This window comes from Mytilus galloprovincialis, chromosome 14 (genome assembly GCF_965363235.1).
Source record: "Mytilus galloprovincialis chromosome 14, xbMytGall1.hap1.1, whole genome shotgun sequence".
NCBI classification, from domain to species: Eukaryota; Metazoa; Mollusca; class Bivalvia; order Mytilida; family Mytilidae; genus Mytilus; species Mytilus galloprovincialis.
This window is the reverse complement of record NC_134851.1, coordinates 60,108,064-60,123,022: the sequence shown is the minus strand read 5'-3', so window position 1 is coordinate 60,123,022 and position 14,959 is coordinate 60,108,064. Positions and strand designations below refer to the sequence as shown.

General features: G+C 33.9%; 1 protein-coding gene across 5 annotated transcripts in view; it reads left to right on the top strand.

Moving 5' to 3' along the window:
- The window catches only part of LOC143058968 (catenin beta-like), a 35,206-nt gene extending 26,496 nt beyond the window's left edge, over window positions 1-8,710 (top strand). For all 5 annotated transcript variants that reach the window (XM_076232447.1, XM_076232449.1, XM_076232448.1 and 2 more), the window contains 7 exons: window positions 1,563-1,769; window positions 2,536-2,790; window positions 3,287-3,448; window positions 3,975-4,125; window positions 5,046-5,170; window positions 6,520-6,646; window positions 7,123-8,710. In XM_076232447.1, coding sequence (XP_076088562.1) covers window positions 1,563-1,769; window positions 2,536-2,790; window positions 3,287-3,448; window positions 3,975-4,125; window positions 5,046-5,170; window positions 6,520-6,646; window positions 7,123-7,328 — 1,233 coding nt within the window. In that variant the 3' untranslated portion in view covers window positions 7,329-8,710. The remainder of the gene's footprint in view (window positions 1-1,562; window positions 1,770-2,535; window positions 2,791-3,286; window positions 3,449-3,974; window positions 4,126-5,045; window positions 5,171-6,519; window positions 6,647-7,122) is intronic.
- Window positions 8,711-14,959: the final 6,249 nt, after the last annotated feature.

The window sequence follows — 14,959 nt, the reverse complement described above, 5'->3', positions numbered from 1 at the left end:
ATTATTATACCCCCGCTTTAAAAAGGGGGGGGTATACTGTTTTACCTCTGTCTGTCAGTCCGTCAGTCCGTCCATCAGTCCGTCAGTCAGTCCGTCCCATGAAACTTTCGTCACATTTTTCTCAGGAACTACACATCCACCCTTTCTTTAATTTGGTATCAACATGTATATATGTTAGCCATACCGTGTGATGCGTTTTCAGATTCATCACTTGACAACTTCCTGTTTACCGAACACTTGTATGATTTTACACATGATAGCCAAGTTGAAAATTTTCGTCACATTTTTCTCAGGAACTACACATCCACCCTTTCTGTAATTTGGTATCAACATTTATATATGTTAGCCATACCGTGTGATGCGTTTTCAGATTCATCACTTGACAACTTCCTGTTTACCGAACACTTGTATGATTTTACACATGATAGCCAAGTTGAAAATTTTCGTCACATTTTTCTCAGCAACTACAATACAAGGATTTCTGAAATTTGGTTTCAGGATTTATATAAGTCAGCTATACCGTGTGATGCGTTTTCAGATTCATCACTCGACAACTTCCTGTTTACCGAACACTTGTATGATTTTACACTGATAGCCAAGTTGAAAATTTTCGTCACATTTTTCTCAGGAACTACAATACAAGGATTTCTGAAATTTGGTTTCAGGATTTATATAAGTCAGCTATACCGTGTGATGCGTTTTCAGATTCATCACTTGACAACTTCCTGTTTACCGAACACTTGCATATTTTTACACTATTAATATTATCCACTTGCGGCGGGGGTATCATCAGTGAGCAGTAGCTCGCAGTTTCACTTGTTCAACATGTACCAAATGTCAATCAACATATATTTGCTGACAAATTATTGAGCATCACCCCTCAAGTGAAAGAAGTATTGGTCAACTTGTACATGTTGTATGTATAAATTGTATTTTTCACAAAAATATGATGTTATGGAAAAGTCTGTATATTTTCTTTTGTGAACAACTGACATCTAATTTGATTATTTTTGGAAAATGATGCTCCTCTTAGAACTTGGTTCCGTATTTTACATACCTATGTTTTATCATTACTGAATAAGATTCTGATATATATAGATTCTACCACTGCATTGAGTGTGATACAATATTTATCCACTCGAGACAGTTAAATTTTCAAATTTAAAACGTGAGGCTCGCCGAGCATTTCAAACATTTAAAATTTAACTGTCGAGAGTGGATAAATATCGTATTACACGAGATGCAGTGGTAGAATCTGTTTCTCTAATGATTTTGAAACAATATGTAGGCAAACGTATTCCTTCTTTTCGAATGATCTGGAAAAAAGATGTGTTCTTTCTATGTGACGTCATCAGGCATGGTCGCCTTTTTTCATGCCGTCACAATAGTAAAGCAAGAAAATTCGACGTCATAATCAGATTTTAACCAATGAAGAACTGAGATCAAACAAACCACACGTTGATTAAATTTTTTTATACAATGGGTGCAAAAATGGATAAATTGACGAAGAATTAGAGAAATGTTCTTACTGTTGTTTATAAGATGATTATTTCTGTTTACAGGACAACATGGAAACACTCTTACAAATGTTGGTACAGCTTCTGTCATCCAACGATCTCAACATGGTTACCTGTTCTGCTGGTATCCTGTCCAACATGACTTGTAATAACCAACGTAATAAGATCATCGTGTCACAGGTCGGAGGTATCGAGGCTCTCGTCAGAACCATTCTACAGGCTGGAGATCGGGAGGACATCACTGAACCAGCTGTAAGTACATAGATATACGAAGATGTGGTATGAGTACCAATGAGACCCAAAAAAAACATAGGTCACACTGAACAGCAAGCAAATTGTGCCTGAAAAAATTACTAGTGCAAACAGTAAAATCAATAATCTCAAGTCTTTGTAAAAACAAGAAACACTTCTGAACCATATCAACAAACAACAACTACTGAACAACAGACACCTTACTCGGGACCGGTACAAACAAATACAGCTGGTTTTAATAGCACAGATGTCTTATTCAAAATAGCAAAATTACAAATGGATATCAGTTAATAAGGAGTAAATATTGTACTATTTGACATTTGTTTAGTAGTCAATATATAGAATTCTGTAGATTGCATCAGTCAGTTGGTTAACAAAGATGAAATCAAATTCTCAAAGGAAACTTCAGAAATTGTGAGAAATTCGATGAAAATTTTGGAATTTCAAAATCTTGATAAAAACTTGATCAATTAAAAATGGTAAAATAAGGCAAGTGTTATGATTGCAAATGAGACAAGTAATCAATTAAAGACTTAAATTGCATGAACAGTTTGTTTACATAAAAATTTACAAACAATAACTTTTATTAGAGAAAAAACATAAGTTCATACTTTTACAGAACATTTGTAAATGGTTTCATAATAATGTTGACAACATTGGTGGAATTTAAGTATTTTCCACGGAGACGCTTAGAAGTATTAAAAAAAAACTATTCAGAGAAATTTCTTTAATGACAATGTAATAATTATGTTTCTTGTGTTTTCAGGTGTGTGCATTGCGTCATTTGACCAGTCGTCATCCTGATTCAGAGATGGCCCAGAATGCAGTGCGATTACATTATGGACTTCCTGTCCTTGTCAAACTGTTACATCCACCAAGCAGATGGCCATTGATCAAGGCTGTAGTTGGTCTGATCAGAAATTTGGCACTGTGCCCAGCTAATCATGCTCCACTGAGAGAACATGGTGCCCTGCCAAGAATTGTCCACCTTTTGTTGAGAGCCCACCAAGACACACAAAGGGTAATTTGTTATCTGGATATTTATTTATTTTCGTATTTTTGTGGATTGAGGACAACTTGATTTTTTTAGTGGATATTTAAGGGTAGTAATGCCCTTTACCGTCATTCGTCAAATAGTCATTTTTCGGCTACCGTAAATGTCAAAATGGTTAAAAATTTATTGTAAATTCTGAAATAGTAAGGATAGTCCAGCAATTTTGTCTGATGAAGTGATCATGAGGTCTTTAAATGGGGGAATATTTGTGGCCTCTTTATTTTGTGATTTACCAACTAAATCTTTAATTTACAGATTGTAGGAAGCCTGTAAAAAATGGTAAAAGATTTAAAACATGCACTTGTGCATGTATTGTATAAAAGTAAGTGATAAAAAAAATGGTCTCAATAAATAGAAATCTACTGTCATATTCCTGTATTGGCACAAGCATTTTCACAAAACAAATGGTAATTTAAACTTTATTTCAATATTATGATTTATATGACAATATTTTGGTTTTCAGAGAGCCTCAATTTCGTCCAATGGTCAGGGATCTGGCTACGTTGATGGCGTTCGTATGGAGGATATTGTAGAAGGTACAGTAGGAGCTCTCCACATACTGGCCAGAGAAGGACACAACAGAGCGGTCATCAGAGGCTTGTCATGTATACCACTCTTTGTACAGGTAAGGATTGTAAAATAAAAGTTCTCACAATTTCAAGATGTCATTGGTATTCTTGGTGTAGACAACTTCAAAAAGTAAACTCACCAATTCACTTTTGCTTCTTCTTTCATGACACATCTTTTATGAGAGATATTCTGTTTAATAAGACACCCTCAATGTTATATTACAATAATTTATCTTGGAATAATTACATTAGATGTATGTTTCATTATAATACATTATTCTGATTGGCTACACTGCAATCTTGCGTTATTCCTTAATCAACTTCATTACACAATAAAATTTATCATTCATGATGACACGAGGTCCCACAATAAAGTGCACAGGTAAATCAAATGAAAACTTGATTAAAATCGTCTTTTCATGATCCTGGCTAAAAAATGTAATTTAAAGTATTGAATGCTTCTTTTTGTAACATCATAGGTGTGTAAAAGAGTTGACTGTGTCCACATTTTTAGAATGAAGCTCATGATAATGAGTGACTATTTTGAACATGCTGAATAAATATAACTGTCCTATTTTACAGCTGTTGTATTCACCTATTGAGAACATACAGAGAGTAGCCGCCGGAGTACTGTGTGAACTGGCTGCTGATAAGGAGGGAGCTGAGCTCATTGAACAAGAGGGTGCCACTGCTCCTCTTACAGAACTGTTACACTCCAGAAATGAAGGAGTTGGTAAGAAGATAAAGTTATAACACATCTTTAATTTGTAAAAATTTCTGATGAAATGTTTGCTCTAAATAGATATAAGAAGATGAGTGTCAACTAGACAATTCTCCATCAAAGTCACAATTTGATAAAGAAAACCATTATAGGTCAAAGTCAGTTTTCATCACAGAGCCCTGACTCACACTGAACAGCAAGCTATAAAGGGCCCCAAAAAAGTTACTAGTGTAAAACCATTTAAATAGGAAAAACAACTGTCTAATCTGTATAAGAAACAATAAACACGTATAAACCACATTAACAAACGACAACTACTGAACATCAGATTCCTGACTTAGGACAGGTGCAAACAATTGCGGCTGGTAAAAACTTGGCTTTATATTCATCCCCAAGACAATGGAATATCATGTCTTTATTTGAAACAGCTTATCAATTCAAATTGGTCATTCCGTTATAAATGTGACCGGTTATGAATTCCTCTCATAATTATCATTTCACACTGCTAAGAGTGTGATGTGTAAACGTGATGCAAAAAAGGTAATTTCTCAGCTACAATTTCGTTGAAGGATATCAGGTCTGAGATAAGATGTACCTAAGAGACATCCTTGAGTGTGAAAGTCCATTGATTTTCAGTTTATTGCTATTTTTCTGGCAACATAAATGACAGGCTAATAATTTCATACATTTTCTTTCCTTTTGACTGAAAAAATCCAATATTGTGATGTGAAAATTTTTTCCTAAAAAATTTAAATGGAAATTTTGATAAAAAAAAGAATGTTTCTATGTCATCACTGAATTTTGCATTGTATGTTAATATGACTAGTGACGTTTCTATGTCATCACTGAATTTTGCTTTGTATGTTAATATGACTAGTGACGAAAGTAATTATTAAAAAAATCAATTGCTAGCCATTGAACATTTATTACAGCCACATATGCAGCAGCTGTTTTGTTCAGGATGTCTGAAGATAAACCACAAGATTACAAGAAACGTCTGTCTGTAGAACTGACTAGTTCCTTGTTCAGGGGAGACCAGAATATGCCATGGTCTGAGGTAAGTTGTTTACATATTCTATGATGCTGTCTTAATTTAATAGGACAGAATTCAATTATCATTTAATATGTATGGATTGAAATGGTAGATATGTATTTATGCTATAAAAAAAAATCGTGACATTGAATTATTAAAAAATGATATGAACAAAATATCTAAAAATGTTGGTATTGAGGTTAAACCCTTGTTTTTATACCCCCGCTTTAAAAAAGGGGGGGTATACTGTTTTACCTCTGTCTGTCCGTCCGTCCGTCCGTCCATCAGTCCGTCAGTCCGTCCATCAGTCCGTCAGTCAGTCCGTCCCATGAAACTTTCGTCACATTTTTCTCAGGAACTACACATCCACCCTTTCTGTAATTTGGTATCAACATTTATATATGTCAGCCATACCGTGTGATGCGTTTTCAGATTCATCACTTGACAACTTCCTGTTTACCGAACACTTGTATGATTTTACACATGATAGCCAAGTTGAAAATTTTCGTCACATTTTTCTCAGGAACTACAATACAAGGATTTCTGAAATTTGGTTTCAGGATTTATATAAGTCAGCTATACCGTGTGATGCGTTTTCAGATTCATCCCTCGACAACTTCCTGTTTACCGAACACTTGTATGATTTTACACATGATAGCCAAGTTGAAAATTTTCGTCACATTTTTCTCAGGAACTACAATACAAGGATTTCTGAAATTTGGTTTCAGGATTTATATAAGTCAGCTATACCGTGTGATGCGTTTTCAGATTCATCACTCGACAACTTCCTGTTTACCGAACACTTGTATGATTTTACACATGATAGCCAAGTTGAAAATTTTCGTCACATTTTTCAAAGGAACTACAATACAAGGATTTCTGAAATTTGGTTTCAGGATTTATATAAGTCAGCTATACCGTGTGATGCGTTTTCAGATTCATCACTCGACAACTTCCTGTTTACCGAACACTTGCATATTTTTACACTATTAATATTATCCACTTGCGGCGGGGGTATCATCAGTGAGCAGTAGCTCGCAGTTTCACTTGTTTTGTACTTCCAAAATAGTGTATGTTCTCAAATATGAGCTTGCATCAACCAATTGTTATGAAATGCTAATTACCTCCAAATACAATTCAAGTTAGAATTTGGTTAGCGTCATTTTTTTACTATTTTCAAGTTACGTCCCTTTGTCAAGTGAAAAATTACTGAATTAGTAGTATTTTTGCAAGCAGGGGCTCCCATGGACATATATTCTTCATTTATTTAAATTTCATCCATCTAAAAACTTGATTATTTAATATTTTTAAAAGAGAAGTACAAGTCTTTCTTTTTGAATTTTTTTTTTTCAATTTACGTTTTCTCTTTTTAGCCACCAGGATTTGATGATGTGGCTGGAGGTTTCGGACAGGATGAGTCTTACAGGGATCAGATGTATCAACCACCACAACACCATGGTAGTCAAGGCAGCATGCATAGTGGAGGGGACATGAGAGGAGGTAAGGTCAAGGTCACACACAGGATAGGAGTTTAAAAAAGTTAAATTGCTTCATAGAAAAAAAATATAAATAACTCGTCCGAAAAGGATTCACACAGGCGTTGATTCACCAGACAGAGAAACAAGTACACTGCTTTACATTGATTGCTAAAGCACAAAATCAGTTTTTTGTTGTGGGGGTAGTTAATTATTTGCAAGTTAACCTGTCCAATTGTATAAATATAATCGTTCATCTTGAATATAAGTTATTCAAGGTTTTCAGCATTTAAATGCAAAGGGAGGTAATTTAAATCATACCAGTTTAAGGAAATTTTAAGCCAGAATACATAACATCATGAAAATAAGTTCATGACATCAGTCACATGACAAAATTATGTCTATGAGCTAATAGGTAACACACTGTCAGCCAATCAGAAGACAGGCATCATCCAACATTAAATTATTCAGCATTGTGATGATTTTTTTCCCTCTTTTCAGGTTATGATCCTCAACTGCCCATTGATTCCATGCAAGGCCTAGATATTGGAAGTCAGCATGGCAGCAACTACGGTCCATTGGACAACATCCCAGACCTGGGCCCACAGTCTCATCATTCTGGACCAGATTTAAACTTTGAGAATATAGAATCAACACTGCCTCCTCAACATGACGGAAGCCATTCTTGGTACGATACAGATCTGTAGAGGAAAAAAATTGTTTTTAATGAACAGGAAATTCAATTGACACAGATTTTTAGAATGATACTATCAGGAAGTGAACATTAGTTGATATTTGATCTGTGACAATAGCACATTAGTGCTTGAACAAATGTAAATAAAACATCAAGGTGACAAGCATGTTACTGATAAAGATCTGAGCAAAATTTGCCTGATGATATTTTTTTTTGTAAATGAATTTTTAGAATTAGAATGAACTTGTATGTGCTGTCTAAAAAATAAATGTTATTTAAAATTAGTTATTTAATTTCCATTATATAGACTATAACACAATCAAATTACATGTATACACAAGTTACCATGGTTACTTGGAAATCATAATGTCAATAACGGAACAAAGTTCTTTTTTTCTCTCATTTAATTCATTTACATTTCATTTCTTCACACATATCGGCATCACATATATCAATCAGAAAAAGATGTAAAAAAGAAAAGACCACAAATTATTATTTTGTTGCCATGGTAACATGTACTGATTTAAATTATAGATATTTTTTTAATGTTTTATCCATTATTGTACAGGTGTATGTTTTTAAATTATACAAGTGATTTTTATTAATTTTAACATTTAACTGGTCCCCTGTTATTGTTTTTTTTTAACCAGATCAAAAGTGAATATTTATATTTGACTGGTTTAAATTCAATACAGAGGGTAACAGGACATTTTAATTATGTATGACAGTATATTCTATGTATTAAAGACATCGTGATATTGTATTTTTAAGAAATTTAAGATCAGAAGGTTGTCTTTTTTCTCCTGATAATTTCATATATGAATAATTTTCTTGGTAAAATGAGGATAAAAAATATTTTTAACTGTTATACTTAATCTGATTTTTTTCTCTTTTCGTCTTAATATTTCTTTCGACACTTCTTTGTCTTTCAGATTATTTTTATACAAATAACTATATCAGTTGTGAGTTGGAGTACAAGGTTGTAAATAGGTATTGGTTTGATGAAGAAGAAAGAAAAAAACAATTTTTATAGTAATTTTAGCATTTTAGAATTTTTAGTTATTTTATTTCTATGAACAAAATGCCATGTTGCATAAAATAAACTTTACTATGAGTTTAAAGTCATAGAATAAGAAGATGAAGATTTCATTCATTAGGTAAAAATTTCAGATGATTCAAAATTGTAAATTCTTTGTTTAATGAATTTGGTCTCTTAAGGATAATTAGTATTTCTAGATTTGAACAAGTTTAAGGGATTACCCAAGTTATTATTGTATTTAGAAAATAAAGAAAGTTGTACCATATTTAAAGTCTCATTTTGATATTTCATAAGAAATTTATAATGTACTTATATTTGCATGCCTTTTTCAATAAAGATGGCATTTTTCTATAAAATGTGTTTCTGCTTTCTATTAGATTTTGCATCCAAGTAATTATACCCCTGCTTTAAAACAAAGTGTTAGTTTACTGTTGTACCTCTGTCTGTCCGTCCATCTTTCTTTTTGGACCTTTTGGATAATAGCTCTTCATCTTTTATATCAGCTTTGGATTTCAAATATTTTGGCCACGAGCATCATCACTGAAGAGACATGTATTGTCGAAATCTTGTGCAGGAAAATTGGTACCGTTAATGTTATTTCAGTCCTTCCATCCTTCAGTCCATTCAATGAATATTTTTCATAGTATCTTTCTCAGAAACTACATCATAAGGGTTTCTAAAATTTGGGTTCAGGTTTTATGAGTCAGCTATAAGACCAGAAGCTGAGGGTTGAATATAAAAAAGATGTGGTATGATTGCCAATGAGACAACTATCCACAAAAGACTAAAATGACACAGACATTAACAACTATTGGTCATCGTACGGCCTTCAACAATGAGCAAAGTCCATACCCCATAGTCAGCTATAAAAGGTCCCCATAAGACAATGGAAAGCAATTCAAACAAGAAAACTAGCGGCCTTATTTATATATAAAAAAATGAACAAAAACAAATATGTAACACATAAACAAATGACAACCACTGAATTACAGGCTTCTGACTTGGGACAGGCACATACATAAATAATGTTGCAGGGTTAAACATGTTAGCAGGATCCCAACCCTCCCTCTAACCTGGGACAGTGGTATTACAGTACAACATAAGAATGAACTATAAAAATCAGTTGGAAAAAGGCTTAAGGATGTTCGCTGCTCAGTTTCAAAATAAATAACTTTCTATAAAACTAGTATATATTGATAGGGGATTCATTGAGGATCCAAAAAAGCTAAAAAATTATAGGGGTTAATGTGCTTGTTTTCGAGATATAAGCCATCAAAATTTTGGCGGGAAAATGTTCTCTCTTGATTTTTCATAGCTTTATCATTGACCAGTTAAAGTTCTCAAAAACTATTAAGAAATAAATAAAATTTTATAAAACTTTGACAAACGGCTTATAATCATACATGATAAAGATTTATGAAAAGAAAAATGGGGGTTCATGGGCAAAATATTTTAAGGTATTCAAATGGATAAAATCAGAGGATTTCGAAAATCTGACAAAAATTCCAAAACATGACCAGCAAATATCCTTAACTCATCAGATGGACAAAAAATACAAGGTGAAGCCATTGAAGAGTCAAACTAAAGACGGAAATATTGGTAATTGCCGATTCTCCTTAAGAACATAACATTCAGGACTTGTCTAGTAGTTTGAAACATGTGTATGGTAAGTGTGATGGGTCTTCCTTTGGACTAATACATATATGGGAATACTTATTTATAAGAAATATATAAAATTCAGAAGGGTTTTGTGGAACCCGGTGTCTTGACAACTTTATGAATATAATTAATGTTTTAAGAACTTGTAACTGCATGCTGTATGTAATATTAACTGGCAGAAAAAAGAGTCCATATATTACATGTATAAGAATGTATGGAAAACAGGAAATATATTTTTACAAAATTTCCTTCTAGATACTAGCTTTTCATCATTAACAAGCTTCTGTCCAAGTGGAGTAGAAATCCAGGATGGTTAAAGAAAATTAAAATCTTGAAAAATTTAACCACAGAGTGAATATTTGTGGACGTTGCCGACAATGGAATATAGAATCGCTATCTCTTACTTTTCAACACAAGTTGAGGGCTCAACAATAAATGGGTAATAATTTTCTCAAAACTTCATTATATGAAGAGAGGTTTTTTGAGAATCCAAGCTGCACATCTTGAGCCCTTTTCACAAAAAAACATTGTAAAATTAAATCATAAGTGTAAAATATTTTTTAACAATACAACTAAACATTTTTATCGTAAGATTAATTTTACATTTTAGATTTTATGTGAAAAGGGATACTCTACCGAAAATCTACTGCAGAAGATGCATCTTGCCCACCAGCAAGACTTCACTAGTTAAAAATCATTAGTTCCCAAAAATTTCCTAAGCTAATATTACATCAACAATGCGAGGTATAAACTTGATAAAATGAATATTTATACTACTGTCAAGCATCGCCAAGATATAGATACCTCTAAAGCTTTGAAAAAGGGCTCTTCACGGTTAGTTCGGCCATATTGGATAGGGGGCAGATTTTTGTCGAGCCTGCAACTTTTGTTGCAGAAAGCTCGACATAGGGATAGTGATCCGGCGGTGACGGCGGCGGCGTTAGCTCACTTCTTAAAAGCTTTATATTTTAAAAGGTGGAAGACCTGGATGCTTCATACTTTGTATATAGATGCTTCATGTTACGAAGTTTCCGTCAGTCACCTGTCCAATGTCCTTGACCTCATTTTCATGGTTCAGTGACCACTTGAAAAAAAAGTTCAATTTTTTTGTAATGTTGAATTCTCTCTAATTATAAGTAATAGGATAACTATATTTGATATGTGCGTACCTTGCAAGGTCCTCAGACAGTTTTCACTTGACCTCGACCTCATTTCATGGATCAGTGAACAAGGTTAAGTTTTGGTGGTCAAGTCCATATCTCAGATACTATAAGCAATAGGGCTAGTATATTCGGTGTATGGAAGGACTGTAAGGTGTACATGTCCAACTGACAGGTGTCATCTGACCTTGACCTCATTTTCATGGTTCAGTGGTTATACATGTAGTTAAATTTTTGTGTTTTGGTCTGTTTTTCTCATACTATATGCAATAGGTCTACTATATTTTTGTATGGAATTATTGTAAGGTGTACATGTCTAGCGGGCAGATGTCATGTGACCTTGACCTCATTTTAGGTTCAGTGGTCAAAGTTAAGTTTTTGAGTTTTGGTCTTTTTATCTAACACTATATGCCATAGGTCAACTATATTTGGTGTATGAAAATAATTTATGATCTTTATGTCAGTCGCGCAGGTTTTATTTGACCGTGACCTCATTTCACGGTTCATTGCACAGTGTTAAGTTTTTGTGTTTGGTCTATTTTTCTTAAACTATAAGTAATGGGTCAACTATATATGTTGTATAGAAGCATTGTTAGCTGTACATGTCTGCCTGGCATGGTTCATCTGACCTTGACCTCATTTTCAAGGTTCATCGGTCTTTGTTTTTACCTTCATTATGAAAATATGCCCCCTATCCAATATGGCCGAACTAACCGTGAAAAGCCCTATTAAAACCATATGCGACTTTAGATAAGATCGAATTCTTGCATGTTTTCATCAATTCTACGTTTTGCTGACCTGCAAAATTTTGTGATATTGATTCATAATTATGTAGCTACAATTTAGGACTGATTTAATATGATTCTTAATTGGCTGTCTTTCTCTTTAAATTATCAGAATCGGATAAAGTTTTGCCTGTTAGAAGCATGTAATGAGTTTAAACTAGATTAAACTACTACTCATTTGAAGTTTTCATTGAAGAAAGGGATTTCAGCTTGAAAAACACGATTTCTAAATAAACATTTTTTACACAAAGAATTTCATGCAAAAAAGTAGGTTAACTAAACAATGGTGTACTGTAGTTTAGAATAGGTATTTTTTGCTATCATTGTTTCTCTGCCGCATATTCCCTATATTATCTGGTGGTGATTTGCATGTATTCAATTTTGTCTTAAATTTTAATTTCATAAAGGAATCAATGTTGAAGTTCAGCTACCGTGCTACATTGCACAAGGTAATGTTCTTCTCGGACTGTAAATGACGTCTTTATACCAAATACATCGGATCTGCGCTCATAGATATTTTAGTCTACATTATATATTGTGTATTGTTGCAGTATGCCAGACTTATATTAGGTATTCCTATATGGTGGCGGAGGCTTAAACTATTTGTATAATAGCACGAACGGACACATGACGGATTAAAATAAAAGTTGTCTTTGACAAAATTGTTATCCGTTGGGAGTTCGTTGATGTACTGACCAAATAAAGCAGACACGCAGGAACAAGATATACAGAAAAATTAAAGATGACAATAATAATACCTTTAAATTCTCATAAATATTCAAAAAGTTTCTGTGTAACTGGTTTTGGTTTGTTCTTCAAAATTCCACCAAAGGGTGGTATCTGGCCTGAATAACAGCTGCTTAATAGTGAAGACGTGCTCTTACTCTAAGATCGATTATGCATATAATGAATACATGACACTCAAGCAATCTGACATACCAATAATTGGTATTTCTGTCGCGAAATTTTCAATTGGCATGTATCCGTTTTAGATCTGTTCATTATCCGTTATCCATTAAACGTCCGGTAGAAATCCGTTGCTGAATTGGTCTACCTGATCTCCAACGGTATAACGGACAAGCAACGAAAATAAAACGGAAACGAAACGGACGAATACCGTACAAAACAGACGCCTACCAGACGTTCAATGGACACTTCATCCGTTGGACGTCCGTTCAAAGTTTTGAAATGCTCAAAATTTTCCGCCGGACAGAACGGACGTCGACAGATAAAACGTACGCTAAACGGACATGAAACGGATATATAAGGACGTCTAACGGACAAGAACGGACATGAACAGATTAAAAAAAATATCCGTTCGAGCTATCCGTTCAAGTGTGACCGAGGCTTAAAACTAAATATTTCAGAAGATATAAGCCGTTGATGCTTCATATCTTGCATCTGAGACTACTATAACACATGGCTTGTATCTGAGACTACTATAACACATAGCTTGTATCTGAGACTACTATAACACACATCTTGTATCTGAGACTACTATAACACATAGCTTGTATCTGAGACTACTAGAACATATAGCTTGCATCTGAGACTACTATAACACATATCTTGTATCTGAGACTACTATAACACATAGCTTGTATCTGAGACTACTATAACACATAGCTTGTATCTGAGACTACTATAACACATATCTTGTATCTGAGACTACTATAACACATAGCTTGTATCTGAGACTACTATAACACATAGCTTGTATCTGAGACTACTGTAACACATATCTTGTATCTGAGACTACTATAACACATAGCTTGTATCTGAGACTACTATAACACATAGCTTGTATCTGAGACTACTATAACACATAGCTTGTATCTGAGACTACTATAACACATAGCTTGTATCTGAGACTACTACATGTATAACACATAGCTTGTATCTGAGACTACTATAACACATATCTTGTATCTGAGATGTATCTGAGACTACTATAACACATAGCTTGTATCTGAGATGTATCTGAGACTACTATAACACATAGCTTGTATCTGAGACTAGTATAACACATAGCTTGTATCTGACACTACTATAACACATAGCTTGTTTCTGAGACTACTATAACACATTGTATCTGAGACTACTATAACACATAGCTTGTATCTGATACTACTATAACTCATAGCTTGTATCTGAGACTACTATAACACATAGCTTGTATCTGAGACTACTACATGTATAACACATAGCTTGTATCTGAGACTACTATAACACATAGCTTGTATCTGAGATGTATCTGAGACTACTATAACACATAGCTTGTATCTGAGACTAGTATAACACATAGCTTGTATCTGAGACTGCTATAACACATAGCTTGTTTCTGAGACTACTATAACACATTGTATCTGAGACTACTATAACACATAGCTTGTATCTGAGACTACTATAACACATAGCTTGTTTCTGAGACTACTATAACACATAGCTTGTATCTGAGACTACTATAACACATAGCTTGTATCTGAGACTCCTATAACACATAGCTTGTATGCAGATACATTATGTTGCGAAGCTTATGACTATCATATGTTTGTTGTCTTTGACCTTATTTTTATGGTTCAGTGGCTGCTTGAAGTGTCATTTCTCGATTACTATGAGTAATAAGAATACTATTTGTTATATTGGTTCCTTGCAATGCCTACATCGCTGACAAGCAGACTTCACCTGACCTTGACCTTATTTCATGAATCAGTCATCAGCATCAATGTAACGTGATCAGGTCCGTTTCTCAAATACTTATATATGGTGTATCGAATGATTGTTATGGGATACATGTCAGTCTGTCATGTTTTATCTGACCTTGACCTTATTTTCATGGCTCATTGGTGATTGTCAAGTTTTTGTGCTTTGTCATTTTTTTCAAGTGCTTTAAACAGTAAGTCAACTATGTTTGGTGTAAGGAATGACTGTAAAGTGTACGTGGCGGTCTAGGGAGTATCGTGTGGCCTTTACCTCATTTTCATTGGTCAATATTAAGTAT